This window comes from Choloepus didactylus, chromosome 13, assembly GCF_015220235.1.
Source record: "Choloepus didactylus isolate mChoDid1 chromosome 13, mChoDid1.pri, whole genome shotgun sequence".
Classification (NCBI taxonomy): Eukaryota; Metazoa; Chordata; class Mammalia; order Pilosa; family Megalonychidae; genus Choloepus; species Choloepus didactylus.
Genome location: NC_051319.1, coordinates 84,410,479 through 84,437,378, shown reverse-complemented (window position 1 = coordinate 84,437,378; position 26,900 = coordinate 84,410,479). Strand labels below are relative to the sequence as shown.

Here is a 26,900-nt window from a genome sequence, read left to right as displayed (position 1 = left end):
ATGGTGGATTGGGAGAGACAGAGCAAAATTCTTCTCCATGTAAAACATTAAAGGACAGAAAGTGCTCCAGAAAAGCAGTTCCAGGGTTCCACCGGCTGGCAAGGACTTCTACATTCATAGTGAACGTGCACTTGGAGAAACCAAGAGGCTGCATTTAAGATGGGTGTGTGTTCAGATGGAATGCCACCGGGTAACAGGTGGCTGGAGCTGGGTGATGGCATGGAGGGGAGTAGCCTTCCGCACCCTGGGTACCCTCCTCAGTACCTGGCATGGGTGATAACCCTTCACAGATCCATGGCCAAGAGCCCCCATGCCAGGGACTGGCTGTTGGAGCAGGCAAATGATCATGGAAGGAGATAGATTTCCACACCCCATGCAGCCATCTTTGCAGCTGACTGGGAGACAACCCTTTACAGCTCCATGGCTGAGAGCTTCCCCATGGGATTCAGCGGGCTTGTGATGGCATCCACTCTTCCTCCATGGAAGCCCGCAGTGTGCACAGCCTAGAGAGCATGGTGCCGCACAGAAGTGCCAGGATCCCTCCCCCAATCCCAAGGACTCATGGGCACACAACAGAGAGGGATTGTGGGGCATTTGAGCTAAGGTGAGATGCACAGCTCTGCAGACCCAGAGTATTCCACTCGCAGCCCTGGGAATGGCCAAGACCACTGTGTCCTGTAATGGACTCCCTTCCAAAGTGCACAAGGCACACCCTCCACCACAGGGCTGGCAGTCCCAGGTGAATGTAGAAAGTTAGTGCACTGATTGGACCGCCACATGGTTTGGACCCCCACTCAGTGCATAGATGAAGTTGGGGGAAACTGGCTTGAGGGTAAGAGGTGGCTCAGGAGCATCATCTGCTGGTAGCTCAGGGAAAGTGAACTCCACCAAGCTGTAGCTCTGTCAAATTATAGATAAATGTTCAAATAATCCTGCATATCCTAAAAGAATCCTATCAAGATAATCAAATGCAAGAGTCCAAAAACAACAGAAAATTATGAAACATATGAAGAAACCAGAAGATATGGATAACCCAAACATCCAAATTAAAAAGCCAGAGTAGACACAGAACTTAGAGCAATTAATCAAAGAAGTACACCACAAACACCAATATCATGGCTCTGGATATACCCTAGAAAAGCATAAAGAAGAATTTACAAGAGTAAGTTAAAAAATAGCAGATCTTATGAAAATAAAAGATACTGTTGATCAAATTGAAAATATTCCTGAGACACATAACACCAGATTTCAAGAGACAGAAGAACAAATTAGTGAACTCAAGGATTGAGTGATGGAAAGTGAAAGCACAAAAGAACAAATGGTGAAAAAAAAAATTTGAAATGGACCTCAGGGAAATGATGGACAACATGAAGCGCACGTCTATAGGAATCATTGTGTTCCAGAAGGGGAAGAGAAGAGTAAAGGGCTAGGAAGGGTATTTGAAGACATTAAGATATTGTTGGGGAAAACCTCCCAACCCTTCTAAATGACATAAATATTGCAAATCAAAGATGCCCAATGAACTCCAAATAGAATAAATCCAAATAAACCCACTCCAAGACATATTCTGATCAGATTGTCAAATGCTGAAGAGAAGGCGAAAGTTCTGAAAGCAGCAAGAGAGAAGTGATTTACGACATCCAAGGGAAACAACATAAGACTAAGTACTGACTACTAAGTGGGCACCATGGAGGCAAGAAGGAAGTGGTATGACATGTTTAAGATTCTGAAAGAAAAATTGCCAACCAATAATTCTTTGTCCAGCAAAGCTCTCCTTCAGAATTGAGGGAGAACATAAAATCTTCACAGACAAACAAACACCTAGAGAATTTGTTAACAGGAGACCTGCCCTACAAGAAATACTAAAGGGAGCTCTACCAGCTGAGAAAAAAAGAAAGGAGAGAGAGGTCTGGAGAAGGGCACAGAACTGAAGAGTTTTAGTAAGGGTACCTTAAAGGAAATAGAGGGGGGGGGGCATCTGAAAAATTAAAACCAAAGGATAAGATGGCTGATCCAAGAACTGCCTTCACAGTAATGACACTGAATGTGGATGGATTAAACTCCCCAATTAAAAGATATGGATTGGCAGAATAGATTTAAAAATGGAAACCCTCAATATGTTATTTAAAAGAGACTCATCTTAGACCCAGCAACACAAAGAAATTGAAAGTAAAAGGATGGAAAAAATATTCCATGCAAGTTACAACCAAAAGAAAGCAGGGGGAGCAATACTAATTTCAGATAAAATAGACTTTAAGTGCAAGGATAGCATAAGAGACAAAGAAGGACACTATATACAAATAAAAGGGACAATTCACCAAGAAGAAATAATCATGAATGTTTATGCACCCAATCAAGTTACTCTACAGTACATGAGACAAACATTGGCAAAACTGAAGGAAGCAATAGATGTTTCCACCATAACTGCGGGAGATTTCAATACATCACTCTCTCCTATAGGTAGATCAACCAGACAGAGGACAAATAAGGAAACTGAGAACATAAACAATGTGATAAACAAATTAGACTTAACAGACATATAGAGCATTACATGCCAAATTACCAGGATATATATTCTTCTCCAGTGCTCATGGAACTTTCTCCAGGATAGATAATATGCTAGGGCATAAAATAAGCCTCAGTAAATTTTAAAAAATTGAAACTATTCAAAGCACATTCTCTGACCACAATGGAATACAACTAGAAGTCAAAAACCATCAAAGATCTGGAACATTCACAAATATCTGGAGGTTAAACAACACACTCTTAAACCATCAATGGGAAAAGAAGAAATTGCAAGAGAATTTGTTAAATATCTACAGATGAATGAAAATGAGAACACAACCTATCAAAACTTATGGGATGCAGCAAAGGTGGTACTGAGGGGAAATTTGATAGCTCTAAATGCATAAATTAAAAAGGAAGAAAGAGCTAAAATCAAAGAACTAATGGAACTAAAGAAGCTAGAAAATGATCAGCAAACAAATTCCAAAGGAAGTAGATGAAAACAAATAACAAGGATTAAAGCAGAAATAAATGATATGGACGAAGGAAGGAAAGAAGGGAGGGAGGGAGGGAGGAAGGAAGGAAAGAAATAAAAGCAAAAGTAGTTCTTATCAACGAGATTGACAAACCCTTAGCTAGACTGACAAAGTCAAAAAGAAGACCCAAATAAACAAAATAATAAATGAGAGGGAGGACATTACTGCAGATCCTGAAGAAATTTTAAAAATTGTAAGAGAATACTATGAACAACTATATGTCAACAAACAAGATAATTTAGGGAAAATGGATATTTTCCTGGAAACACATGAAAAACCTCGACTGACCAGAGAAGGAATGGAAGACCTCAACAAACCAATCACAAGCAAAGAGAGCCAATCAGTCATCAAAAAGCTTCCTACAAATAAAAGCCCAGGGCCAGATGGCTTCACAGGGGAATTCTATCAAACTTTCCAAAAACAACTGACACCCTAACCCTAACCCTAACCACCAATCTTACTTAAACTCGTCAGAAAATTGAAGAAAATGGAAAACTACCTAACTCTTTTTATGAAGCCAACATCACTCTAATGCCAAAACCAGATAAAGATGCTACAAGAAAGGAAAACTACAGGCCAGTCTCTCTAATGAATATAGATGCAAAAATTCTTGACAAAATACTTGCAAATCGAATCCAAAGACACATTACAAAAAACATACACCATGACTAAGTGGAGTTCATCCAAGGCATGAAAGAGTGGTTCAACATAAGAAAATCAATCAATGTAATACAACACATCAACAAATAAAAAGGGAAAATTCAAATGATCATCTCAATAGATGCTAAAAAAGCATTTGACAAAATTCAGCTTCCTTTTTTGATAAAAACACTTCAAAAGGTAGGAATTTCAGGAAACTTCCTCAATATGATAAAGGGCATATACAAAAAACCCACAGCCAGCACAGTACTCAATGGTGAAGGGCTGAAAGCCTCCCCTCTAAGATCAGGAATGAGACAAGGATGCCCGCTGTCACCACTGTTATTCAACATCATCCTAGAAGTTCTAGCCAGGGCAGTCTGGCAAGACAAAGAAATAAAAGGCATCCTAATTGGAAAGGAAGAAGTAAACTGTCATTATTTGCAGATGATATGATCTTATATTTGAAAACCCTGAGAAATCAACATAGCTACTTGAGCCAATAAATTCAGCAAAGTGGCAGGATACAAGATTAATGTATATAAGTCAGTAATGTTCCCATACACTAGAAATTACCTAACTAAAGAGACACTCAAGAAAAAGATTCCATTCTCAATAGCAGCTAAAAAAATAAAGTACCTAGGAATAAATGTAACCAAGGATGTAAAGGACCTCTACACAGAAAATTAAATAGCTTTACTAAAAGAAATAAAAGGGGACCTAAAGTGATGGAAAAATATTCCGTGTTCATGGATAGGAAGGCTAAACATCATTAAGATGTCAATTCTACCCAAACTGATCTACAGATTCAATGCAATTCCAATAAAAATTCCAGCAACCTATTTTGCAGACTTTGAAAAGCTAATTATCAAATTTACTTGGAAGGGAAAGATGCCTCAAATTGCTAAAAACATTCTAAAAAAGAAAAACAAAGTGGTAGGACTTACACTTCCTGACTTTGAAGCTTACTATAAAGCCACAGTAGTCAAAACAGCATAGTATTGGCACAAAGATAGACATATTGATAAATGGAATTGAATTGAGAGTTCAGAAATACACACCCAGATATATGGTTGACTGATTTTTGATAAGGCCCCCAAATCACTGAACTGGGACATAATTGTCTCTTCAACAAATGGGGCTGGGAGAACTGGATATCCATATCCAAAAGAATGAAAGAGGATCCCTACCTCACACCCTATACAAAAATTAACTCAAAGTGGACCAAAGACCTCAATATAAGAGACAGTACCATAAAATTCCTAGAAGATATTGTAGGGAAACATCTTCAAGACCTAGTATTAGGAGTTTGCTTCTTAGACCTTACCCAAAGCACAAGCAGCAAAAGAAAAAATAGATAAATGGGAACTCTTTAAAATTATAAGCTTCTGTGCCTCAAAGGAATTTGTCACAAAGGTAAAGAGGCAGCCAACTCAATGGGAGAAAATATTTGGAAACCATGTTTCTGATAAGAGACTAATATCTTGCATATATAAAGAAATCCTACAACTCAGCAACAGTAGTACCAACAGTCCAATTATAAAATGGGCAAAAGTTATGAAAAGACATTTCTCTGAAGAGGAAATACAAATGGCTAAAAAACACATGAAAAAATGTTCATCTTCACTAGCTATTAGGGAGATGCAAATTAAGGTCACAATGAGATCTTGATATCTTTGGGATCAACAATCAGATACAGTCCCTTTCCCCATTCTGTCAATACTCCCTTTCAAAATGAACAAGTTAGGGTGCTCTCTGCCTTGACACCCCTGAAGATGGAGAAAGAGATTGAGAGGAAGGGATAGCAACAAACAAGGTAAGATTTAACAAAGCTCTATGAATACTGCAACTTTATATAATTATATATGTATATGTATATATTTGGATGCTGGAGTGTTGGAATGGCTGGAAGGAGGTAAATGACATGGTAGAACTATACCCTATAGTATCCTTTGGGATTTTCTCTATAGCTGCTCATTGAATTGTGCCTTGAAGGTCTTCACCTTTCTGTATGTACTTTGTATTGCATAATACAGAAGGGACTGAGACTGTGGAACTGTAATCCATAGCAATTTTTGAAATTACCTATATAACTGCTTGTTGAGCTGTACATCGAGAGTTGACATCTTTCTATATGCATTTTATATTTTACAATAATGGGTATGGCTGGAGTTTTGGAACTGTGACCCATGACATTCTTTGAAATTTGCTCTCATTAGAAAGCAAAATTGTGAAATTGTACTTTGACAGTTATCACTGTTACATATATATTAAAGTTCACAGTAAAAAAATTAAAATAATAATAAGGGGGAATGTAACTGCTGACTACAGCAAATTCATTGTTATTGTAGTTATTAACTTGTGTTAACTGAGTAATTTGTAACATTGCTATTAAAAAAGATAAAGAAAAATCAGTTTACTGTAAATATGAGGATATGTTTCTGGACAATAAGTATTTAATACATATTTGTTGAATGAATGAATGAACCAATCAACCAACCAATCAGTTAATCCCTGCAAACACTTGTTAGTGGAATTCAGCACTACCAACGAAGCTAAAAGGAGTGAACTGTCCTTTAAATCAGGCTTGTTTTCCTTACTTTGCACCAGTCAGCAATTCCTCTCTCCTTTCATTCAAGCTTTCCCCGAAGCCCTCCCTCCTAACAGCTACCTGCATTTGGGAATGTATATACAGACACAATCCCTGCCTTCCCAATCTCTGTTCTATTGCTCCCAGGAAAAAAGACCTAAGGTGTCTTTCACCATAGTATATATGGACAACTGCACACCTAGGTGATTAGAGAAACAGAATTTGAAAAGACGAAAATCTAGAGTGTTGGGGAGGATGAATCACTGGACAAGGGAACAAAAGAACACAGAAATAAGAGGCTTATATAAGGAAACTTGAAGGAAGGAATAATAAGGAAAAGAGCAGAACTTAATGAAGTAGAATTCATTCAATAAAGAAGATCAACAAAGCCAAGAGTTAGTTATTTGAAAACACTAATAAAATAGACAAACTTCTGGCAAGAATAACTAAGAACAAAAGGAGCATGCATGAATATATTAGAAATGATAAGGGGACCATTGCTAAATATGCTACAGAGATTACATAGGTAAGGATTATAAAATATGCCAATAAATATGATAACTTGGATGCAATGGAAAGAGTCCTAGAAAAATACAATTCACCGAAACTGACTGAAGAAATAAAGAACCTGAAAATCCTATAATCATTAAAGAATTTGAATTAACTTAAACTTTCCACAAGCAAACACCAAGTCCATGTGGCTTCACAAGTGAAGTTGTTAATGAATAGAAAAATGGATCGTTGAATTGTGGTAGAATCGTACACAGCAATGAAAATGAACAAACTGCAGCTACATGCATCAACATGATTGATTCTCAAAACAATGTTAAGTGGAAGAAGCAGTCAGAGAAATTCATACACTATAATTCCATTTGTATAACATTCAAAAATAGGCAAAATAATGTGGAAGGATACATACAGGTGTTAAAACCATAAAGAGAGGCAGAGGATAATTTCCATAAAATTGAGTGTAGTGGGTGCCTGGAGGGGAGATACAATCAGGAAGGTGCATACGGAGGAGTTTCCAAGGTATTGGACATATTCTATTTCTCAACCTGAGTGTTGGATACACAGGTGTTCTTTCTATTTGTATTTAAAAATTCTACTCCTAAGCATATAACCTGGAGAAATTCTTGCACTTGCAGAAGATACGTCATATCCTCTTTTGTATAGATGATATGGTTTTCAATTTAAAAGGCTATTTATTCTATGCATATGACAAAAAGAATGAGGTAGATATGTATGTACTGACATGGGGAAAATGTCCATTGAATATTAAGTGATAAGCATGTTACAGAACTCTACAGTGTAATGCCATTTTAATCAAAATATTAATGTGTTCATTGACATAAATCTGAATGTTATACACTAAAATGTGAATACTGGTTATCTCTGGGATGGTTTCCATTTCAAAATTATACGTTTCTGTAGCATTTATATTTTGCAATAATCACATTTACTTTTGTGGTCAGAAAAAAAAAATAAAGATTATTTTTACATGTGTAAAAAATGTTTCAAATAGTTATTCTTTTTGCAAGTAGAAAAGAATTCCCTGACGACCCCCAGATTCTGTAAAAGATAGTTTGTGAAGAGAGAGAGCACAAAATGGGAAGGCCCTTATAATAAGGAGGCTATGAATGAGGCCTCTTCAGTCCCTCTGGCTCACCAGCTGTTCCTACCACACAGCAAACCTGCTTGTTCCCTGCCACTCTCCACTCCCACTCAGGAGGGTGACTGAGGTCTTGACCAGCTGCTCCCCAGTCCTGTCCCATTATTCCAGGTCCCCCAGCAGACTGAATATCCAGCAGTTAGTCCAAAAGCCAATATTGTCCTGACTTCCTAGATAAACACCTGTGAACAAGGAAGACATGGTAAGACCCGAGCAAGTGCTGAAGGACACAGTAGGTTAAAAAAACAGAGCAGAGGGAATGATGGGGGGTGAAGGAAGTCCAAGAGATCCAGTTCTGAATCAGTCTGAATCCTCCTTTCTCCTGCTAGACCCCAAAATTTTCCATTGCCAGTGGTGGAGACTCTTGAGCTTCTTCTTCAGAGGGGCATGGAGAGGAGGGTGTTCTGTCACCCAAAGAGAGTTCAACTCAACAAAGGCAGACAGCTCCAGGCTTTTCGCATGCTATGCCCTCTGCCTAGAATATCCTTCCACCATCTTGTCCTGGCTAGCGTCTGTTCATTCTTCAGGTTTCAAATTATGGACCACTTTTTCTTGGAAGTCTTCCCTGACTCCCACTGCCCCACTTCCCTACCTTCCAAGAAGGGGTCAAAGGTCCTCTCTGTTCACAGCCTGTACTTCCCTCATCCAGCTCTAACAATTGACCTTTTATTTGTCTGACTCTCCCATTGGAATTTAAGCTTCCTGAGGTCAGGGACCATGATTATCTTACTCACTACTGTATCTCCAGTACTTAGATACTACATGATACTCAGAAAATGTTTGATATATGAATGAATAACTGATATATGGGTTAAATGAATGAATGGCAGAGAGGGCAAGTGACAGAGGATCCATCCTTCACTTATCTGGAGTATGGTTCTCAGCAGCCTAGGGGAGGAGTCCCTGGGGCAAAATAAAGGAGTTCTGTGTTCTATGCTCTCTTCCCCTCCCCTTTCCCTCCCATTCTTTTGTCATGGAATTCTTCCCCTCCCCAACCCACCACCTGGCTCCACATCCCCATTGGTGTGAGCTTGAGCTCCCTCTACTGGCCCAACTGTAGAAGCCAAGCCAGGTATCCCTCACTTGTTTCATTCTTTCCTTTGGATAGACCTTTTTAACCACCATTCCAGGGTTCATAAGGGACTGGAGTGTGAAGACAAAACAGGACTGGCCTTCATAGGGAGGTTTCCAGGTCTGATACTCCACCTCCCCCATGCCTCCCACCTTCCCCGACACCCTCACCTCATGCTCAGCTTCCTGGGGTCTCCACCCCCAGACTCCTACTCCAGCTAATTCACAGAGATGTTGATTTCTGGAGCCTTTGGCTGATACATCAGCTCTGACTGTGGAAGAGAGATTCCAGGTGATGTGGAAATAGGCAGAAAGACAAGGACAGAGAGAAAAGCAGAGAGAAAGGGACCCAGAGAGTTGTAGAGACACAAACCCACAGATAGACAAAGACAAAGATCAGGAATGAGAAAGCCTACTAGGGCTGTGTCCCAGGCCTTTCCATCCCCACAGGCTCATAACAAACCAGGGCTCCTGCCTGTGAAGAAAGATTTCCCTCACTCCATCAGTCTGCAATGTCAAATGCAGCTTTGGAGATTGATTGTGTTGAACAAATCTTGAGGCTTAATGGAAATATACTTTGACTTCAGGCAGCTCCTGGCCTTCTCTGGTGTGTAAGAGGGCTTCCTACCCCTGTCCCATTCCCCTGAGACAGCCCAGCCTGGAGCTTACATCCTCATTGTCACTTCCACTGAATGAGTGCTCTGGATCTAGCCTCTTCTCAGGGATGCTCTTCCCCTCCTCTGCCATCAGTTCATCCAGCCAGAGGAGTTCCTGCTGTGAGAAGACCCACTCCAGTGCCTTCCGCACCCCCACCAGGCTCAGCAGCTGCAGGAATAAAATACAGCCCAGGGCTGTCAGCAACAGCAGCAGGAACGTTAACAACAGTTAATATATACTGAGCACTTCCTACATGCTAGGCATTTTGCATTGTTTAACTGAATGTTCTATGAGTTAGATACAATTATTATTCCCATTGTCCAGAGAAGGAAACTGAGTCCTGGACAGATTAGCAACTTCCCAGAGGTCACACAGTTGGGAAACAGTGACCAGGTTTGATCCTACTGCAAAGCCCATGGCTCTTAACCTCCTTAGTGAGTAAGAACAAGGCCAGAAGCAAACTGTGTTTTCACTTTACTCAGGAACTAAGGTGCCAGCATTGCCTCTCCATGGGCCTGTTTCCTTCTTGGCCTTATACCCCTACCTTGTGGTTGATCAACCCAAAGAGGTTGGAGACACAGGTGAATCAGGTATCCTAGGATTAGCCCATCTGTAAGCATCTCTCACCCATCTTTCTTTGTCCAAGGATTCACAACCAGGTAGAGCCAGGGCAAGTGAGAGAGGGGAGATTCTTGCACTTGTGGAGACCTTGGCCACCCTTCCAGGGTCAGAGTCTCCCAGCCCCTGCCCAGGCCCCCTGTAGGGTAAGGTCCACCGCCCAGCCCTGCCTTAGACACCATAAGGGGGAAGATGATGGCTGCAGGGGTAGACTTGATTGTCCAAAGTAGACCCAGGCAGGCAAGCTGTATGGTTGTGAAGAGGTGGACCCTGTTCAGAGGCACATGCCGCAAGAGCAGCAGGTCTGGCTGGTGTTTTGCTGGCATCAACAATAGCTGCACCCTCTTTGTGAACTGGGGAAACAAGAGGAAGAGGAAAGCAAGCACTCAGACACCCTCAGATAGCACTATTAGCTATCCTGGTGCAGCAGGTACAGAAAGCTTCCTTGACCCTCTCCCATCTAGAACGTGGCAGCAGACTCCCTGCGCCCAGGAAGGAAAAGGAGGAGAGGAGAGGAATTGGCAAGTACTGGCAGGAGGGACTGGCAGGAAAGAAAAGGATTGCTAGGTAATTTTAATAGGCTTACCTGGATGCTGTTAAGTGCTGCTACCCCCATGTATAGGAAGATGCCATAGAGCACGGGCATCGGGATGAACTAGTAGAAAGAAGTGGAGACCTGGCAAAGAAGTTTACCTCTGCCAGCCACCCAGATGCCCCACCTTAGGCTACAATCCCAGCCTTCTAGCATCTAGCATCCAAGCCTGCCCAGGCCTTTCCTTTGGTACCTTTTGCATGCCAGATCTCATTGAATCCTCACACCAATTAGATGAAGTAAATTCTGTTATTGTTTCCATTTTACAGAATGCGAAATTGAATCTCAGGGAGACTAAATAACTTGCCCATTACCTGGCCTACCTCTCCAATCTTGTTTAACACTTTCCCTTCTGCTTTCTCTCTGATCCTGCTATACTGACCTCCTTTCATTCCCTCAACATCCCCAAGCTTGTTCCTACCTCCAAGGCCTTTTGCTTTGCTATTTCCCTCCGTGTAAAGTGCTCTTCCCCAGATCTTTGCATGGCCAGTTCCTTCTCATTACTCATGTTTCATATCTAAAGTAGCTCCCTGGCACTCTTAATCATCTTACCCTCTTTTACTTGTTATAGAAATTTTCCCTATCTGGAATTATCCTATATTCTTGTTTTAATTTTATCTGTCTCACCAGATTGCAAGGATGGGGATATGGTCTCTTTTGATCAGCACTATATCCCTAGTACCTGGAATAGTACTCGCATACGGTTTATGCTTGGTAAATACCTGCTAAAAGAGACTCATCTACTTAGTAAGTGACTGATCAGGTCCATCTGGCTCTTTCTACTAGTCCACTCTCACCCAGCCTCCAGTACCTTCCCCTTCTTAAACCTCTGGTCCTGCCAGTGACTCTTTGTCTGACATTGTCCACACGCTTCTTGACTGCTTTGTTGTCTCGGCCTGTTGAACTTTTCTGTTACTTGTTACTTAATTTTTGTTCATGCATGCGTATTGCTGGTTCTGTTGCATGTTCCTTTCCAACACTCTCCTTCCCCCTCCACACACACACACACACACACACACGCTTCTCCCAGATGCCCAGCAGAGTCTTGCATACAGCCAGTGTTCTGTAAACATCTGGTGAGGAAGAAGTTAGAGGCTTTGCCACAAAGTTTTCCTGGGGTATGATGATCATAATCTTAGTCTAAGGTTTCTTGGGAGGCTGGAACAAGGCCTGCACTTGACCCCTAGGGGATGGTGCTGGTGCACCCAGTTCCACGGTGTAGAAAGCCCACGGGATATGAGTTTGTGTCCTCAGATGGGAAAACTGGCTGTCTTGATGGGCTCTTGCAGCTACTTGACCACTTTAACCTTCAGGTCCCTCAAGTGGAAAATAGATATGTCCCTCAGGGTTAGTATGAGGATTAAATGAGACCATGTATGGAGAAAACCAAATGCATTGCAGCGCCTGGCACACAGTAAGAGCACAACCAGTGTCAGCTGTTGCTATATTTATTATTATTGCTGCACTGACCCCACCCTGATCCCAGCATGTCTAACAAAGGTACCTTGAGCACAGGTGCCAGGAAGATGGAGACTCCCGTGAGGATGAACACTACCAGGCCCGTGAGCCTCTGCTCCCTGTGGGAGAGGAAGGGACTAGCCAGAGAGCCCCTGGGAGAGCCCCTGAGGTACCCAGGCTACAGACCCTAGCCAAACCCCACTGTAGACCCTGGCAGCAGGAAGGAATTAGATGGATCCCCAAATAGTTTACCTGACAGGGTGGGGGCCTTACCTGGGTGTGAAAAATTAGTGGAGAGGAGGGGACAGGGCTTCCCAGGCCTCTCCATCAGCTCAGGCTCACAGCTGCTTTCTGTTTTTATTTTCTATTTTGATAGTAAGTTAGCAGTTTTTATACTGTCATAAAGACAAACATTTCACAATTTACGAAATCGATCTCCTATACTTTATACTGTCAGGTCATGTTTCCTACAGTTACACAATTGGTTTGATAATGGATTACTTTGTAACATCCATGATGGGCTTCTGCCTTGAATGGGGATTATTAGGTGACACCTCACCCTTGACCTCAGCCCTGGCTGCCTCTACCCTTGCATCAACAATGCTCCTCTTTGGGCCCTCCCCACCCCCATAGACAGACCCTAGAGAGGAGGAGAGGGAAAGATCTGGCTCACCCAACTCAGAGTCCAAAACTCACCCAAAGACCCCAAAGCCATGCTCATAGGGCAAAGAGAGAGCCCTCTAGAGTCACTGACTTAGAATTTAAGCTGCCAAAATAGCTCTGCCTTATACCCTGCTACTTCTCCCACCCCTCTTGCTGCCCACCTCTCACTCAAGCCTCCTGAATACTGGCCTCACCTGATGCCCAGGAAGCGAGGAGGCTCCCCAGGGGCACAGGCTCTGCTCTCTTTCCGAAGACTGTCCATGTGGGCCAGAGAGATGACAGTGGCTGAGACATACCAGGGTAGCCCAAGCGCCGACGTGAGCAGCATCAGCACAGCCACACAGAAGAGGTCCAGGTGGAAGCCAGCTCCCTTCTGCAGGTAATGTTTGGGGCAATGAGGATGAAACTAGCCCAGGCCTGGGCCATCTGTCCTCTGGTGTGGGAAAGGAGTCTAGACCCCATCCTGGAGCTTCTGTCCCTTGGTCTAAGGGCCTAAAGTCTTTCCAGGGAGGCCTTACCTGCAGTCTATATTCAGCACGGTTGAGGATGACTGCCGTGATTTGCTGGTCCATGAAGATGAGAATAGACAGGAACAAGGCAGGCAGGGCCGCTGCCATACTCAGCCACCAGGGGTTGGCTCCAAAAGGTGACACTAGCCAACCACGCCCAGTGAGCGTGGGCTGGGGGAGGGCATTCCATGGACATATTGGAGAAACTCTACCAAAAGTGCCTCACCCATATACCCTAGCCCTGGCATTCTTGCACAAACCCTTCCGCAACACACTGGATACCAGATGGGAGCAGTGTATGTGTGTGTGTGTGTGTGTGTGTGCATGTACACAGCTGGTTCAAAGTATCCTAGTTCCCTAAAAGAGCAGAGGAGGGGAACCATTTGGGTGTTGGGCCGGACTTTGGTTCTCAGGGCTCCTCCCTCTCTGAAAGAGGAGGAAGAAATGGAGGAGAGCCCTGCTCCTTAGGCACTCCCCCATCCAGGGTAGAATAACTCAGGCTCAGACCTGCCTTGGTCTGGGGCAGGGGCAGGGCTGGGTGTGTCTGCATCTGCTCAGGTTACTAGTGTCTGTGTTGGGGAGGAGGTCCAGTTGCTGCCTCTGGTTCTGAGCCCATGAGGCTGCTCCCCTGCTGTCCTGTCCTGGAGGAGGCTAGAGGGGAGATCTCCAAATGCACAGGCAAAGTCTGGGAATCAGTGCTAAGCTTTGTCCTGTGCACTGTCATGCTCTGGGAGGGAGAGCTCCAGCAAATGCGTCTCGGAATCACAGCAAGCAATGGGTGCAAAGAAGGAAGGGAGGACTAGTGCAGCATGCAGGGCCAGGTCAAGGGTAGGGAGAAGCTCTAACAACAGTAGCTAACATTTATTGAAAATTTGGTATGTGCCAGGCATTGTGATAAGTGCTTTACACTGTGATCTTCTGTAAACTTCAAAACAATCTGTGGGGTAGGAACTATTGTTATTATGTCCATTTCATAGATGAAGAAATTGAGGCTCCATAGAATGTGGCAGAGCTGGAATTCAAACCCAGGGCCAGATGTCCAGAACCTATGCTCTGAACCACTTACCCATAATAATAGCTAGCATGTATTCTGTGCTTACCACATGTTTGACACAGCACCTCATTTAATCCTCACAACAACTCTGTGAGCCCAGTATTATTATTACTCCTATTTTGTGAGTAAGAGAATGGAAGCTTATAGGACTAGAAGTGTGGGATCTATGCAGCTTCCTCAAGGGTCCTGCTGGCTGGCCCTGCCTTCTCCTCTGTCCCCCATACCTCACCTCTCACCTTGAACTCTCTAGGCACCACAAGCTTTGGCGTGGCTAGGCCCAGGAAGGCATCAAGGCCACAGCCCAGCAGGATAGCCAGAACTGAGGAGAAGTCGCCGAGAGCCTTGCGCACCTGGCCAGGTAGTGAACGCTCAGTTAGGGTTGCACCCACCATCCCCTTCCCTTCACATTCTTCCCTATTCGCAGAGAGGACCCAAAGCCAAGAGCCTGGCCTCTCCCACAGAAACAGAGGTGACACTCACCACAGAGGGGAAGAAGCGGCTGGTCTTGACATGCTTTAGGGCCGTGGCAAAGAGGAAAGAGGTAAGGAAGAGGAGGAGGGAAAAGAAGGCGATGTCTGGGACCGTATGACAGCCGGGGCCACGAGGGTAGCCCCCCCGCTGGACACATTCAGGTGGGGGCAGCAAGGATGCATTGATCAGGCCTAGGTCCTGTATGGAGGAGGGGTCATGGATGGGGGTCCTAGGTAGCAGACCGAGCCTCCCACTCCCCTGGGCCCACCTCATGGGGAGGAGGACCCATTGAAATGTCAAGGGCCCAGGGTGGGAGGTCTCTAGCCATAGGAAATGGCCTTTGAGGGTTTCCCTAGACTATGGGCTGGAAGGAGTCAAGAAACACTGAATTCTTTGTCCTCTGCCTTTTCCCTCCGACGCCTTCCCAAGTGCAAATCCTTACCATGCTTAAGATGTCATCCATATCTTTTGGCCTCATCCTTGTCCTTTGAGACTCATTTCCTGGGAAACAGAGATGGATTCAGGTATATGCCTCCTGCCCTTGGAACTTTCTCAAGCCCCACAGAAGCCTAATGTGATGGGAGCAGCTGAACCCGAGTTCTTGGCTTTGACACATCTGCCTGCTGACTCCATCACTACCAGGTCTGTGTTCCTCAGGACATTCCCTCGTGCCCTCCTCCCTTCAAATGCTCTACCCATCTGTATCCCTAGTGCCTACCACAGGACCTGACAGAGTAGATGCTCAGCAAATGTTTACTGAATGGATGAGCACACTGACTTGTTAGTTTTACAAATCAATGTTTCCCCAGGGCCTAGCATAGGATCTGGCATATATTAAAGGACTTTTTCCAGTCCCGGTGTCTCCTTCCATCGAGAGGGATGCAAGTGTAGTATTCTGAGCCTCTCTCCATCTGGCCAGTCATTGTGACCCAGGGGAAGAGCAGCGATTTGTTTGATTGGTGAGTTAGCCAGAGTAAGCTGCCTGCATGGTACGTGCATTTAGCTCCAGTTCCCTAGAGCAAGATAGTCCCTGTCTAACACTGCCATGGCTGGGTGGGTAAGTCTGTCTAATTCTGGTATCATCGTTAGGAAGCCCATTTGCCTGTAGATATAACCCACATTCTTCTATCTTGGCATGGTCAGTAATAAAGATATTTGGCATCCATCTACCTACTTAATTGTCTTTATTTCTCACTTGAATCAGAACCAGAGTAGGGAAGAGTGCTACTGGTTATTTGTCTCCCTCAAGGACAGAGTAGGTACTCAGTATTTTGCTGAACTTAACCAGGAAGGGACAGTGAGGGAACAACCCCTCCCCTACCTAGTCAAGCTCCCTGTCGCCATCACCTACCTCCTAGGCCTGGGAACTGGCAGAGGCAGCCGTAGGCGGGGGTCCTTGCCAGGGCAGAGGCAGGCCTCTGGATGGGATAGGCATGGGCCAAGCTCAGCATTTTGCCCATGGCATCGTAGATGAAGATGAGGCTGATGAGGGCGCAAAAGCCTTCTTCGGTGAAGCGGGTGAAATAGCGCACCAACACGCTGGCCTCTGTGGCCACAAGCACCAAGCAAAAGGTGGCCACCCAGATACCCACCCACAGGCGGAAGGGCAGGTAGTCCAGGTTGTGATCTCTGGGGGAGTGGGAGACAGAGAGGGCTCAGCAGGGCTGTTCTGCTCCCCACCAAAGCCAGATCAGGTGCCCCTCAAGCCAAATGACAGGCCAAGGGTGTGACTATTGGGGCCCTCAGTAGCATCCCTACCTGCAGAAGGAGAAAAGCAGACGCTCAAAGACCAGCACTGGTCCGGTGCTGCTGAGGATGGTGAGGGGCTGGCCTGCCATCAGGCAGAAGGCAGCTCCAGCCACTGCTGTGCCCAGGAAACTTTCCAGCAGCCCCTGGAAGCCAACAGGGTCTCAGTACAGGACCCAGGTCAGGGAGCCCAAGCTTCTGGGTACTCTTCCAAGCCCACTGATAGTTCAAGAGTAGGTTAAGTGTGCTGCTGGCAGGATGCCAGAGTTTGCCCCTTCCTCTCAGGCAGCCCACCTACCTGGGCACCTTCAGTGGCATCTCCCAGCAGCCCTCCAAAAGTGATAGCATTAGTGATGGTAGCTAGGTAGATATAGAGCACGGCCGAGAAGCACTGGGGGTGCAGAGCATCCAAGAAGTCACTGGGGTACCAAGAGGCCTTCCGGTGCACGTCCTGGACAAGGCCCCCAAACAGCCTCCCGCCAGTGGATCGATCGTCAATGATCCAGGTTCCCATGCCCCATGCCCCATCTCCCCTACTTTCTCTATGCCCTCGTGGGCCCCTCCCACAATGAGTACACATCTCTGTGCCCTGTAACTTCTCCCCCACCCCAACCAAACCCCAACCCATATTCCCACCTCAGCTCGCCTCACCTGCCTGTCCTCTGCAACTCCAGACTGGGTGAGTATGGCCCATAGCTATGTCTGTTCTCAGCCGGGGGCCCATGTGGGTCCGGGGGCCCCTTGGCCTCCTGCAGTTGTGAGAGGGGCCTGAGGAGAAGGAGAACCACAGGTTGGCTGAGGGGCTCCAACCAGTCTGTGACTCAGTGCGGAAGTTCGTGATGCTCTGCCCCCTGGCAACCGTTTCTCTGACAGCGAGGGGCCCTGCTCTGACCCACAAGACATGGGCCTCCCATCAAGGAAGTCTGGGTCATACTGAGACCTTTTTATAGATGTGAAAGTCAGGCTTGGGAGGGGAAGGCACTCGTTCAAGGTCTCAGAAGAGAAGAGTGGTTGAGCAGGAATCTTCCTGACTCCAAACCCAAAGATAGACCCCCATTCCTTTCCTGAGACCAAGGCCCCTCCTCAAGACCCAGGACCTGTGGGGAAGGATCTGCACGGGATGATGGCTCCCAGTACCTTTTGTGCTGAGAAGGCAGACATTTAGGCGGGGGAATCCGGGCCGTCGGGTCCCACCGACCTGGGGGGAGCACCGTCACCTCCTGTAGGAAGGTATCCAGGGCTGTCAGAAGATCATGAAGGTTTCTGACCCGACGAACTGACCACTGGAATTGCTGGGGATGGGACACAGAACAGGCATAAGTACCGATCTAGACCCTTGCATGCACTTTCACAGTCTTGAAACTAGACAAGTCATTCAAGCATTTGTTCATTCATTCAATGAGTATGTATTGAGCACCTTTTGTGTGCCAGCACTCTGCTAGGTAATGGGACTACAGTGGTGGCCAAGGAAACCTCAGTCCTCATACTCATGGATACAAAACCGCACCCCACCTTGTTGCTGTACTCAGTCACCCAGACAGAGCCTGACACACAAGAGGCTTATGCACACACAGGCCTGCCCGGCTCACCGGGTCACTGAGGAGGACAGCAACTGCACGGCCCATCTCATGGTAGCCTGTTCCCGGCATGGGAGGGCCGAGCAGGAGGCAGAAAAACCTGAGGAGAAAACCAGGCCCCAGAGAGGGTCAGAGGCTGCTTTCCCCCAAGGCTCCCACAGAGGCTCAGCTGACTTCCCTCCCCAGCTCCCATACACATGTTCACCTACTTTGCAGGCCTGACCACTGCCTCCCTCCCTCACCCCTGAGCCCCAACCCCGAGAATTCCCAAGAGAACTGGACCCAGACACCCCCAATTCCCTCCCCAGTAAAGGCTCTTCTTCTGGGCTCCAGGATCCCTGACCCCCACTCATCAACCTTACCTGCTAGGGAGGGGTACCTCAGTAAGGGGTCCCAGCACTACTGGATCCCGCAGCCGCACAAAGGCCCCCAGTGGCTGTGCCAGGAAGCCCAGCTCTCCTGCTAGTACAACCCCTGCCTCAGCCTCAGGAGGCAGCTTCTCTCTCAGGGGATTCTGATGCTAGGTGGGGGTTCAGGGAGACACAGAGGATGATAGGTTATTTGGGGAGAGGGATGTTTACAGAATCTTGACTGATGAGGGGTCCAGTGGAGCATGAGCTGTTGTTAATCACTGCTCCTCTCTCAGCCCTGTGCAAGGATGGACCACAAACCTGTTCCTTCAAGGGGTCTTCCTCATCATGAGAAGTCTCTCTTGAATGGGAAGATCCTACAAGACAGAATTATGCTGTCATTAAGAGCATGGACTTTGGGGTTGGATCTGCCAGGGCTCCCGACCAGTTTTGCCCTCCGACCCTTTCCCTCTCTGAGCCAGTTTTCTCATCACTAAAATGGGGATAATAGTGGTACTGCCTCGCAGGGTGGTTGTGAAGGTTACATGAGATAATGCATGTAAAGCTCCCAGCACAATGCCTAACAAGCACATTCCTTTAGATTGTCTGTTATGATTCTGTTATTATTCCAGCCCCTCCATTTTTTTCCCATGACCATTTTCTCCAGCTTCCCCCTACCCATTAGTCCTGGGCTGAGAAAGGCGCAGAGGAGATCTGAGACCTTCCTACCCCAGGTCTTTGGTCTGGGGCCCAGGGAGAGGCCTCTCACCCCAGCAAGGCCTGGTGCCTATGGTCCGGATGTGGTGCTGGGGTCTCTGCAGCAGCAAGGCCTGCAGCTGCTGTCTCAGCTCTGGGCTCAGCAACTCCACCCTGGTCACCTGCTCTGGAGATCAGATGTGGGTCTCAAGCCCCTTCCTGGAGGCTTCTTGTACCACCACCCCCAACTTTTTCCCCTCTTGCCCAGCCTCTTTCCCTTCTGGGAGTCTCAGAGAATGCAGGGGCTGGTGAGCTTGCTCCTCCACTGCTTTTCCACCTTCATCCTGTGACAGGGATGGGCAATTCCTAGGGTGGGATGGAGTGGGCTCTGAAAGATTCCAAGACTTTGTGGGGAATCCTAGGGAAATGGTGTGATTGCCCAGACCCTCCCTGCAAAGGATCCCTGCATACCCACGAGCTCCAGGAGGTTCTGAGCTGGACAGTCTAGCAGTACGAGGCCCTCAGCCAAGAGGCTGCGGAGCTTCTGAAGGCTGGGCAGCGCCAAGGTGGGCACATGGGGGATGCTCCACCGGTTTGCACCTACCTCCAGCTTCTCTTCAAACAGAACCCACCTGTAGGGGAAGGAGGTGGAGAGAGGTTTTAGGGGCATCTCTCCCTGAGGACACAGGGGTGCCAGGGAAGGTAGGGCAGTGGGGGCAGCCTGGACCCAGCAGTGCAGAGGATGCCCCTCCCTGGACAACTACCCCTTGTCTTGGGGAACTCGAAACTGCGGAGAAGCCTGGGTATTCATGGAGAGTGAGGCCCTGAAATAAGGGAACACGAAAAGGGAAATCCTGAATGGAGATGAGAGGAAGCCCCACAGGAGGATCTGGGAGTCATGGAGGAAGCACCAGCTGGGGGAAGGGAAGGACCTCATAAAGCTGCTCTGGGTCCCACTCACCTGCCTGTTTCCCTCCACTCCACAGCGTGGGGCCAGCTCAACAGTTCATTCAGCTGAATGAAGAGCAGAGGGTCCCTGGGAACCCGTAGTTCCTTGCTGTCTGTGTCTGAGGGGCCACCAGGGCTGGGGTCTGGGCAAGGGCTGCTGTTCAGCTCCCCTGCAGGAACGTTTGCAGGGGCACTGGGGGTTTCAAACTCATCCTGGCCTGGCGGCTTCATCTTGGTGAGGCTTGCACAGAATCTCAGGGCCAGTGCAGTCCCGGGTTCTGAAGCCAGGGGCCCTCTGGCTGACTGCATTTATAGTGTAACCCCCCTCCCCCCCTAGCAGCACAGCACAAACAGAGCAAGGCCTGCTGACTCCAGAGCAAACCAGGTCACCTCCCCTCCTTATTTGACCCCCTCTGACCTGAGAATGTTTGTAAGGACAACCTGACCTTTCCTAGACTCTCCAGAAATGCCCAATCTGGGACCAACGTATGTGTGTGTGTGTTTCTTTTGGGATCAGGTTTGAACTCATTGTGTTGTATGTAAACAGGAGTAAATGGCTGGCCTGGGTCTGAGGACTGACACCCCCAGTTTCTGTTGCCCCCTATCCTGTATCAAATAGAAACACCAAACACCTAGGAGTGTTTTGGGTGTCACTAACAAGCCCAGGGGCCACGTGCACACACACTTGGACAAACAAGGGTCCAGTAAATCACTGGGTCTCTGGAAGCCAGGCAGGGTAAGGCAGACAGCAGGGAAAGGCCCCCCTCCTCCCCATTAAATAGGTTAACAAAGGAAAATATAGGCAGCTCATGGAGGACACAATGCCCCAGTGTTAAATTCCTTTATTCAACAACTCTTGGTAATGCCCCAATTTACCTGTGCCCCTGAGGTCTCCCTCTGTAATTCAGCCCTGCATTGACAATGGAGGAGCCAACTTGGGTGTGTGTGTGAGGGTTCCTGTAGCTAAATGAGCAAAGGAGAATGTGGTCCGTTAGCAAGTCTTGTTGGCTCTACCTTCAAAATATACCCAGAATCCAGTCACATCTCTCCACCTCCAACACCACTATCTGACCCAAGCCACCATCATTTCTCACCTGAATGATTTTAGTAACCCTCTAGTCTCTGGCAATAATCTCTCTTCTTCCACTTCTCCTTCCTTATAGCTGTTCTCCATACAGCAGCCCTAGGGGTCAAACCCCCACTCTCTTCCTGAGAGATGGGACCCCAGTCGCCCTTCCCCACCAGTCTTCCCCACCAACCTCAAGTTTGGACATAGCGAGACTTGTCCCAAGTCCAGGGAGGTCCTAGGGCAGAAGTCACTATATTATTAGTTGGGGAGAGAGTGTTGAGTCTGAGGGGGAAGTTGGTTTTTGTCCCAGGAGGAATATTGGGATAAACTGACCTGGGGCCTGACAGGACCCCGAACCTCTGTGACCATCCCCTTCAAAAATATGCCCAACCCCAGGGGATAGTGGCTCAGGGAGGCTGAGGGGGACAGGAAGCACCGACTTGGCATGAACCCCTTCCACCCTTCCACCACCCACTCCTCTTCCACTGCCAAAGTTCAAGGGTCTATCCTTGCCCTCCCTCTGGCCCTAACTACCTTGGCTCCTAAAGCTGCCTGCAGTTGAGGGCTCATGCTGCCACCCTCCCCAGGCCCCTGCACTGCACACACTTCCACCTCCTGGGCCCTGGGTGCCCTGAGAAGGGCAGGTTGCTGAATCCTATGAATGGGAGCCCTAGGTGTGCCTGGGCACCAGCCATCTCTCAGACAGGGCCAATGCATGTATGTTGTGTGGGTGAGCAGCCCTAGATGTGGGTGCTGGAAAAAAACCCTGACCTAAGAGTCAGAAGACTGGGCTCACATCCTGGTTCAGTCACAGAATGATTGGGTGTCTTTGAGCAAGGCCCTTTCCCTCTTTGAGCCTCAGATTTCTTACCTAGAAACAGAGAGTTGGGGTAGATGATTTCCAAGGTCCAGACAAAATATATCTTTACGAAGCACACTGATCTGGACCCTGACAGGGAGTGAGTGGTCACGAACCTCAGGCTGCCTGAATAAAACTTTATCTTTGTCACTTTCTAGCAAGTGGGGAAGAGAGTTATCTTAGTTGGGCCCGAGTTTTCCTAACTGCAAAATGGGTACAATAAAGGTGCCTACCTCACAGGCTTCATTAAATGAGATGGTGTATGTAAAGTAGGCCAGGACACAGTAAACACAATAAAGGGAGGCAATTATTATTATATAAATATGAAAATAGTCACTCCCAGGTTGGGGCAGAGAGGAACTACCATATACAGAAATGCCGATTGTGTCCAACCACTGTGCTAGGCACATTATCTCATGTAATCCTTACAACAAGCTTTTTAAAAGTTAAAACCAAAACTTTTATTTTGAAATAATTACAGACTCACAAGAAGTTGCAAAAATAACACAGTTCCCACTATATCCTTCATTCTGCTTCCCCCAATAGTAACATCCTACATAATAATAGTATAATATCAAAACCAAGAAATTAATGTGGGTACCATACTGTTAACTAGACTATAGACCTATTCAGATTTCGCCAGTTTTTACATGCACTCATTTGTGTGTGTATGTGTGTGTAGTTTTATGAAATCTTACCACTTGTATGGATTCACTTACAACAAGCTTTTCTCCCCACACCCGCAGGAAAAAAAGAACATAAAACACTTTTGGGGAGAAAAACATAAAGGAAGAGCAAGGAAGGAGGACACATGGAGTCAGACTATGTGGTTTTGAGACCTGGCTCTGCCTTCCTGGCTATTTGCCTTTGGAGAAATTTCTCAATTTCCTTAAGCCTTGGTTTTCTCATCTATAAAAAATGGGGGTGACAATATTACCTTCCTCAGAACATTGTGAGAATTAAATGAGATAATGTATGTAAAGTGCTTAGAACAATGCCTAAAATGTAGTGAGCACTCAATAAATTTAAGCTTTGTTTAAAAAAAGAACGTTTTGAAACTTGACTTAAAGTACATAAATAATAATTCATGTTCATTATAGAAAAAAAAAGAATATGCCCATAAGCATTTTTTAAAAAAAGATAATAAAAGAAATTATTCTTAATGCCATTACCCAGAAATAACCACACACTAAAATTTTGAGGTAGATTTCATTATCCTCACTTTACTAGTAAGAACACTGGGGCTCAGAAAGGTTAAAAAATTTGCCCTGGTCACCGAGCTTGGGTGGAGCTGAGATTTAATGCATACTTATGCCTCCAGGAGCTCACAGCTGGAGGAGACACACACACGAGTAAATCCAATCCAAAGTGGACTGAGATGACCAGCAACTGCAGGTACTGTGTGCTTGTTATGTTCTAGGCACTGCCTTAGCACTTTGCAGCTTACCTTAGTGGGTCTTCACAATAGCCTTTTGAGGTAGTTATCATTTCCAGGAAACTGAGGCTCAGAGAGATGTCTTGCCCATGGTCAGAGCTAGGGACTTTTTGAAACTCAGGTTTCAAAAAGGGGCCAGTCTGTTACCTTCACCTAGACTTCAAAGCGCCTGCTCTAAAGGACCCAGACAAGATGGAGAGAGTGTGTGTATGGAGGGAGGGAGTCTCTATTGGGAGCTTTCAGCTTCTCTCATCCTAAAGCTGGGGTGCCCTTCTCTGACTCCACCTTGACCTCAAATCACTAAGATCCAGCCAAGACTTGGGGTAGGTCCTGACAGCTGAAGCTGCTTCTACTCCTCATTGCACCTACGCCCCATCTGGAGTCTGGACCATGAGCCTTTGAAGGGGAAGAAGAAGAGCCATCAAAGAGAGTCAGTCTGCAGGGCAGGTCGACTTGAGCCCACCCTGACACAGGCTTTCCAGGTGCCTCTGACCTAGATTTCCAGACTCAGGAAGTGTTGGGAGGGAAACTGCAGGTACATGATGTTTGAGTTTCACACTTGTGATTTATATTCCCATTATTCCAGAAAAGATTTAAAGGTGGCTTGCAACAAAAGGCACAGACACAGCTAAATATTTAACGAATGATTAAAGAGCCCCATAATGAAACCAAATTAGAGAAGAAGGAAATAATGGTGCTTAAAAAGCTGGGCCAGGGGGTAAAAAATCACCATGCTGAGGGTGGAATGGAGGGTGTTGAGTTTGATTTGGATTCAGACAGTGACCCAGGCCCCAGTTCTTGGACTATGTGGCTGAGGAAACACCAGGCTTCCTTCTGACTGGTGGGGCCTGCAGCCTTGAGGTCTCCTCCAGGCCACCCACAGATTATCAATCCAGAAAACAGTCCAGCCCAGCCAGGAGGATGACCTGCCCCCTTCCACAGTGCTCAGCTACCAGAACGTCTCTGGGACTGAGAAAGTTGATGATGTCCTAAAAAGTGTTGTCTTTGGAAATGGCCAACCAGAAGGAGAAACTAAAAATCAAGCAAGAGTGGTTTGATGAACAAGGTCGAGGCAAACCCCGAGGACACCAAGCTCCCTCAAGGCTTGAATTGTTGCCTTGACTGTCTAAGTCTGCAATTATGAAGCAAAATACAGAAACATCAAAAGGACAAAGCCCACAAGCGCTATCTGCTGATGAGCATTGACCAGAGGAAGAAGATGCTCAAAAATTTCTGTAAAACCGACTATGATGTCTTTGAGAAGATGTGCAAGGAGCTGGGGAGTGAGTACACCTTTCCTCTCTGTACTACTGACTGGACTGTTGCTGCTGGGTGACCAAGATGGCTCTGTGCATTTGGGTTTCCTGAGATTAAAAACCTCAAGAAGCAAAAACAGGTCTTAAAAGCTGCAGCACCATCCCAGAAAAAAGAAGGCCAGAGGAGCCTGGAGAACCCTCCCGAAGCCAAACCAGAAGCACTTAAAGAAAACCAATAAATTATGTTAAAATTAAAAAAAAAAAAAAAAAAAAAGCTGGGCTAAGGATTTTCACTGCATCTGAGCCCGAAAACTTAACTGTGAGCTTCCTGTCAGTTGGGGGAAAAGGGGAACATATGTATTCCACACCTGTCATTATCTAATAAAAGGAAGTAACTATATCAGATAGTCATGAGAGCCATACTTCCTAACACTGAACACCAAGAGGGATTTATTACATGGGGGCCTTATATGGAATAGATAAATATCCAAAACAGCAAAACAGCACTTCTACAAAGGATACAGAAAGGTTTTTCATGTGGCTGTATCTTGTATCAGTGGTTCTCAACTCTTTCAAAATCAGTATTTCCTTTTTATAACAAATACATGTTAACACTCCTTTACTATCCTGAAATGAAATTCACAGATAATATCCTATCTGCACATTTACTCTTTAAAATAACCAGTACCCTAATTAATATAAAAGAGAAAATGACTAGAAATAAAATAATACATATTTCAATATATAAAGGCTTGGTCACAACTATTTTACAAATCTCAAGGAAGTAACCTACTGCTTGCACCTACACAGAATTACCTTGAATATGACAGCTGTAAATACTGGCTGATGTAAGTGTGTAGTATTAGCAATTCAGATACCACCAAAATAAACAAAATTCATGCTAATTTCAGTCCAGGAAAAAGTCAGTGCAATGCCTCTTCTTATATTTCACTGTAAATTGGCCCAAGTAATTATAATCGTTTTTCATCCATATGAATGGCCGGTGGGACACACAAAAGCAATGTGGAATGTGAGGCATTTAATTGTGTGGGCCTAACAGCCTTTCCTTCCAAATGCCACTAGGACACCCAGTGACAACCAAAAACTCCCCCATAAATTCCTGGAATGTCCCCTAGGGGGCAGTATATCTCCCTTTGAGGACCATTGTCTTAGATCCACACTCAGTTATAAAAAAAAGAGCAAGTGGTTGATGTTAAATTGTAACTCTGGGAGAAACTGAACTTACATGTTCCTGGTACAGAAAGTGATCTGACCTCATTCCAAGATTGAGCACAGGAACTGTTTAAAATAGTACTGACCTATTTACATAGGCATTGCATTTTACCAAACACTTTCAGAGATCTTTTGATTGTCACAAGAACCCCATAAGAAGATTGTTATTTCCCCCACGTATAGATGAATAAGTTGAGTCACAGAGAGAAAGGTTTTCATGCTCTGCAGATAAGGCACTGTCAAATGTCATATAATTGTCTCAGCAAAACTTTTTACAGCAGCGTGACAACAAACAATTCATAATGGACATCATTGGCCAGTGTCTGAATATAGAACAATTGTTTCAATCCTTCATTTTGCATTTGAGGAATCTGAGGCTTGAAGAGGGAGATGGGTTATGTGATGAATCAGGAATCACTTGCCCCCCTCCCTACTTCCTGTTTGAGGTAGACAGCAGTCTGGGCTAGGGGGTGGCAGAAGGGACAAAGTTCTTGGTCTGGAGATGTTATTATCTCAAAGTCACAGCAGTGAGTACAGAAATGGAGGTTGTTGGCTTAGAATCGAGGCCTGAACCAGGCTCACTATGAATGTCTCTTCTTCAACTGCTGGGGATGGCAGAGATTCCTGGCTCCCCCCTAAAACCCTTCCTCATCTCATCCATTCTTATTCTTTGTCCTATTCAAATGTATCCTGACCCCA

The 26,900-nt window shown here is 45.9% G+C and overlaps 1 protein-coding gene and 1 pseudogene across 18 annotated transcripts; one reads left to right on the top strand and one right to left on the bottom strand.

Annotated features, from left to right (window-relative positions):
- Positions 1-6,684: 6,684 nt before the first annotated feature.
- On the bottom strand, positions 6,685-20,627 carry SLC4A9 (solute carrier family 4 member 9). Of its 18 annotated transcripts, none has more exons than XM_037801604.1 (22): positions 20,363-20,627; positions 19,873-20,033; positions 19,475-19,588; positions 19,027-19,082; positions 18,718-18,875; positions 18,368-18,455; positions 17,916-18,070; positions 17,430-17,546; positions 17,077-17,251; positions 16,791-16,924; positions 16,384-16,661; positions 15,475-15,533; positions 15,042-15,074; positions 14,798-14,911; positions 13,517-13,678; positions 13,193-13,371; positions 12,382-12,454; positions 10,872-10,940; positions 10,456-10,638; positions 9,680-9,835; positions 9,182-9,282; positions 6,685-8,121 (listed from the first exon to the last, which is right to left on the bottom strand). In XM_037801604.1, the coding sequence occupies exons 1-21, from the start codon at positions 20,578-20,580 to the stop codon at positions 9,229-9,231; spliced, it is 2,736 nt and encodes a 911-aa protein (XP_037657532.1). In that variant the 5' UTR covers positions 20,581-20,627; the 3' UTR covers positions 6,685-8,121; positions 9,182-9,228. The 18 variants fall into 18 exon arrangements, 14 of the variants coding, with proteins under 14 accessions (XP_037657532.1, XP_037657540.1, XP_037657533.1 ...); XM_037801602.1 differs by having other exon boundaries at positions 6,689-8,121; positions 15,042-15,230; positions 17,077-17,197; XM_037801599.1 differs by having other exon boundaries at positions 6,694-8,121; positions 15,042-15,230.
- Positions 20,628-24,443: 3,816 nt separating this feature from the next.
- Positions 24,444-25,207, top strand: LOC119507862 (annotated as a pseudogene).
- Positions 25,208-26,900: the final 1,693 nt, after the last annotated feature.

Excerpts from the sequence above, each read along its gene's own strand:
- SLC4A9 (XM_037801599.1), bottom strand. The coding sequence starts at position 20,580 with ATGAAGCCGCCAGGCCAGGATGAGTTTGAAACCCCCAGTGCCCCTGCA. Across the intron at positions 19,589-19,872 it reads GAACCTCCTGGAGCTCGTGG|AGCAGGTGACCAGGGTGGAG; the intron begins GTATGCAGGGAT and ends TCTGATCTCCAG. Across the intron at positions 17,252-17,429 it reads GAGTTGCAGAGGACAGGCAG|GCTGTTTGGGGGCCTTGTCC; the intron begins GTGAGGCGAGCT and ends CACTGGCGGGAG.